The 5,331-nt window shown below is 33.9% G+C and overlaps 1 protein-coding gene across 3 annotated transcripts in view; it reads right to left on the bottom strand.

Moving 5' to 3' along the window:
* The window catches only part of MAP3K7 (mitogen-activated protein kinase kinase kinase 7), a 69,912-nt gene that overhangs the window by 18,683 nt on the left and 45,898 nt on the right, over positions 1-5,331 (bottom strand). For all 3 annotated transcript variants that reach the window (XR_003681529.2, XM_007126228.3, XM_007126229.4), the window contains one exon: positions 1,784-1,848. Coding sequence is in view for 2 of the 3 variants with exons in the window: in XM_007126228.3 (XP_007126290.1) it covers positions 1,784-1,848 (65 nt within the window). In the remaining variant the exon portion in view is untranslated. The remainder of the gene's footprint in view (positions 1-1,783; positions 1,849-5,331) is intronic.

Here is a 5,331-nt window from a genome sequence, read left to right as displayed (position 1 = left end):
GAGGGAGGCCCGCATACCACAAAAAAAAAAAAAAAAAAAAAAAAAAAAAAAAGTCTGCCCCAGTTCCAGTGTTTTATAGGTGAAAATGGTAATGATTGAAGTCTCAGGTAATACGGAGTTTGTGAGGAAGTAAGTAAGGCTTGGTATGGTGAGGTCAGTCCTGAAATATAGCAATGCCTTTAATGTAGAATACAGAGAAGAGCACTGGCACTGGCAGATGCCCCTGAACTGTCTTAGAGCAAGCCTCTCATTCCTAGTCAAAGGGAGAATACTTGGCTAGAGTTTCTCATAACTGGAATGTCAATGGCAATAGTAAATAGCATTAAAAAGACTGAGCTCATCAAGCCTCTAAGGAATCAAAGCAAATACCAGATGTCAAGCTATCTGTTACTAAATGCCCTGGTTAACCCTTGAAGTATTTGAGGGGGAGAAAGTGGGAAACTTCATTCAAAAGTTCTGGGCTCTCACGAAAGCAGATATACTGAAAAAGCTGCTATTAAATAAATAAAACCAAGATTTAAGGTCACTTAATATCATAAAATATATAATAAATTAATATGTATTATGTATATATATGTATGTATGTGTGTATATATGTATTTGAGTGTGTATGGGTATTGCGAGAAATAAAAATATTTCCAGGTATAAATGAAGATCAAGGCTATCTATCATTTAAATATCTCAAGTGGTTTTGTTACTTAAGTTAGCTGATGGCTAGAAAAGGTTTTCAAATTTTTATTAATGACTACAAAGAATCTCTAAAATTTCAAGTATGTTATAAAAATGAAATAATAATAAAACACCTTTTAGATGAAAAGTACTAATACATTTTACCAGAAATTAAATCACATTATTTATAACATATAATCCTGTAATTTTTCATGAATATGGACCATAATGTGGTATTTTTATTACTTCAGATGCATGCTACAGTCTTAAAATTTATTTATTTCAGCAAAACTGAAAGCAACAACAAAACCTCATAATTAGTTTTCAATTCATTTTAAGAATGTGATATAAATTATGTATGTTAAGTCTATTGACCTGAGTAACAGAAAAAGCAGTGACTGCTACTTTTATATACTTGCTTGGTTAAAACTCTGCACTCGTCAGAAATGGCTTAAATTATAGCACTGTCTGGGTCATCTACAAAGAGGTAAGGGGCGTTTAGAAGAACATCCAGAAATATAAAGATGAAGAATAAAAACCTGAACAACTGGGATAGAAGACTTTCTAGAGTTTATCCATCTGCTTAGTAAATACTGCCCTAAGGATGTTTCACAAAAATATAAATCTAGGGGATATGACAAATTAAAAGATGTTAAGAGTCCACCAAGTATGTCAGTGCCTGTGATCCCAGAGGAGTGGCATCTTTTGGGGAAATATTTATTCCCCTCATTAGTAAAAAGGAGATAATACTAATGATTCATTTTAGAGAACAATGTTAATGATAAATTGTTAAATTACAAAATTGAATACTTCCTTATTAAAGCATATATAAAAACCATATAACATACATAGAGCACTACTGAATTAATCAACCTATTTTCACAAATTTTCCTTCAAGTTAAATCAATAATGGCATCTATACTTTATTTCCCTTAAGTATTTAAGTTCTGGTGATAATGAATTTCTCTATCATAATTTTAGGTCAACTCATAAAACTAACTTTGCAAAGTGTATATATAGATACATATATAGATATAGATAGATAGATAGTTAATTTTTGATTTCTGCCCATTACTATTCTTCAAAGATAGAGAATTCAAATATTAAGTCTTACCTGACCAGGTTCTGTTCCAGTAACAGTCAAGTCTTGGATGGATCTACGTCTTGGCTGCCCGTTGCCTTTTAAAAAATAAAAGAAGTAAAATACTGAAATCTACTCAAAGAGACAATAAGGGTTTAACTGCTACAGGAGAAAGTTGGAATCTGTTGCTCCTTGGATCTACACAAAATGTTTGTGAGAAAAATAAGTGAGTTTATCGCCTAAAAAAAAAAAAAAGAGTGAAAGAAAGATGTAAGGAGAGGAAGAGAAACAGCTATAGTATTTTAACTCAAAAGTTGCTGGCCTACAACAAAGTATGTCCTGATACAATAACCACTCCTACTACAGGAAGAGCTGCTAAATTCTCTTCTACCATCTTCTGTCATGTGTTTAAATAGATGAATGCTTGGGGGCTGGGGCTGATGACGGCATCTATTTCAAGGGCCTTACGTTACAGTTTCTACAGCAAGACAGCTAGCAGGTTGTAAGCCATGACTGACTTTAACCAACAGCAGTACCTGGTTTGATTCAGGGCCTGAAAGGATGCTTAGGCTTGCATTTATTACACTAGTCACACTTACGTAATCCCATTAGTCTTTGTCAGAATCTAGTAATTTATTATTTGTGAACAACAACTCTTAATTTCCTAGTGGAGATGAATGACTCTCATTCCATTCCCAAATACACAGCTTGTTGAAATGGGTGTTAATCCTGCTTCAGGAACTTCTATGCTAAAAATAATTTAATTAAAAATCAGTTTATGAAAGAACTCTACAAATGTAAGTCTTCAGCAAAGTGGAATGAATTAAACAACAGCTTCACTCAGCACTTTTACTTGGGAATAGGGCTGTTTATACAGTATCTTCTAAGATGACAGATCAGCTGTCTAAAAGGAAACACCAAAATATTATGAGTAACAGCTGACAAAAAAGTCAAAATTCTTTTGACTCTGAAAGCTGTATTATGTAATTTCTCAACTAGTGGGCAGCACTCAGATCTTGTACTCTAATAGTTATGGCCTGATTAGCAGACAGAATTCATTCTTAAAATTTTGTATTTCCATAACCTTCAGTACCTTATTTTAAACCAATCAGCAATATAATTTAGCATCTTAATCAAGGTGACCCTATTATTTTGTACATAAACTAAAAGGACCTTACAACAGAATAACGTTTAATGTAATAACACATGTAGTGAACAGACAAACTCAAATTTACACCCACCTTGAAAGTATAACTCTTTTCTATTTAAAGCTATGTTTTAGAATTCTTTGCATAATCTTAACTCAAATTTATTTAGAGTTTCATTTTATTCCAATCTTCAACTTAAAATTAAATTTGACATAACAACAAACTGCACATTTACTGAATCAGGCACATTAAGACATTTCTGTGAAAACTTTTAATTATCCCTGTTTTCGGAGGACAAAAAGGATCCCTACCACCATGACTAATAAGCAATTTCAGGCACATTTCATTCGACACAATCATTCTAAAATTAGCTTAGATGAGACAGGCTTGTAAAAGTGTCTGGAATTCTCTTTTCAGATTAGCAACATTTGTGAATCTGGGGAACCACCCAGCACACGTGTCTAAAAATCAGTACATCACCATTGCAATAGCACAAAAACAAGCTCCAATCTAGGTGAGGGAAGGAGGAAAGGGGAATAAAAGCTTTTAAGTAGGGTAAAGGAGAGCTGACAGTTAACAAATGCTGTAGAATGAGAAATCTTCAAGCTACAATATGAGTCAAAGCAAGCAATACTAGGTAATGCATTTTCATTAGCATAACCATGGCAGAAACCATCTGGCAAACAGTTCAGACAAAGCAAAAAAGGACTGCAATCAACAAATACTTGTTGCTCCAATATTAAGTTTTAAGTCATAATTTAGAAATATGAATGTAAAAAACATCAAGCTCCTATTATCGCAAATGAAAATTACTGGGTGTGTGCTCAGTAAATTTAGACTGATTTTGAATTTTTTGGTAACTAAACACTAATTTAGAAACTCACTAACTTTACACTTTTTTCAGGGTTCTTTGATTTGTGCATAACTATATTACACATGGCAGTATAAAGGAAAAAAGAAGTAGAAATGAAGGACAATATGATGTTAACAGATGCTTAATCAAGGAATATGAAACCTGTAAATGATGTCCTAAGTATTTTATTCTGTAATGAATTCTGGTACTTTCACGACTTCGGGTAGGGAACAAATGATATTTTTAAGAATAACTTTTCTAAGTAAGAGCAACAAAAGGAATACACTATATCCCTAAGCCCCTCCCCCACCCAAAAAGGTGGTTGGAATGGCAGCTGATAGGTCGATCATTTCTACCACACTAAAACAAAATCCATCTCTTCAAAAAGCTGCTCTTTTTAAGTACAACTGATTTCCTGAGCTGGTATTTGAAAGTCATCACAGAGTCCCTCCAGAGACTGCTGGATTAGGTCCCAGAGAGTAATTCTTGAGGTTTTTCTTATCGCTTTCCTTACCTTAACTACTTACATTTTTCTATGTTCCAACTTCCTGAAGACTCTCTTCATATAAAAATCAACACATTTTCCTGGAGACATCTCTTAAACAAAATGTTGGAAATTCTGATATTCATAAGATTTGAATATTAAAAATTATGGGACACTATCTTTATGTGTAAAATACACAAGATTTAAAAAATTCACACAGCACTGTACACTGCAGGATTATACTACTGCTTCATGGTAAACTGAATATGTAATTTAAAAATATATGTTAACTGACACGGCGGAAATACAAAGGATCATGAGCGATTACTACAGGCAACTCTATGCCACTAAAATGGACAACCTGGAAGAAATGGACAAATTCTCAGAAAAGCACAACCTTCCGAGACTGAACCAGGAAGAAATAGAAAATATAAACAGACCAATCACAAGCATTGAAATTGAAACTGTGATTAAAAATCTTCCAACAAACAAAAGCTCAGGACCAGATGGCTTCACAGGCAAATTCTATCAAACATTTAGAGAAGAGCTAACACCTATCCTTCTCTAACTCTTCCAAAATATAGCAGAGAGAGGAAGACTCCCAAATTCATTGTGAGGCCACCATCACCCTGATACCAAAACCAGACAAAGATGTCACAAAAAAAGAAAACTACAGGCCAATATCACTGATGAACATAGATGCAAAAATCCTCAACAAAATACTAGCAAACAGAATCCAACAGCACATTAAAAGGATCACACACCATGATCAAGTGGGGTTTATCCCAGGAATGTAAGGATTCTTCAATATACGCAAATCAACGTGACACACCATATTAACAAACTGAAGGATAAAAACCGTGTAATAGTCTCAAGAGATGCAGAAAAACCTTTTGACAAAATTCAACACGCATTTATGATAAAAACTCTCCAGAAAATAAGCATAGAGGGAACCTACCTCAACATAATAAAGGTCATATATGACAAACCCACAGCCAACATCGGTCTCAGTGGTGAAAAACTGAAACCGTTTCCACTAAGATCAGGAACAAGACAAGGTTGCCCACTCTCACCACTATTATTCAACATAGTTTTG

The sequence above is a fragment of the Physeter macrocephalus genome, chromosome 10 (assembly GCF_002837175.3).
Source record: "Physeter macrocephalus isolate SW-GA chromosome 10, ASM283717v5, whole genome shotgun sequence".
NCBI classification, from domain to species: domain Eukaryota; kingdom Metazoa; phylum Chordata; class Mammalia; order Artiodactyla; family Physeteridae; genus Physeter; species Physeter macrocephalus.
This window is presented reverse-complemented; position numbering and strand designations above follow the sequence as displayed.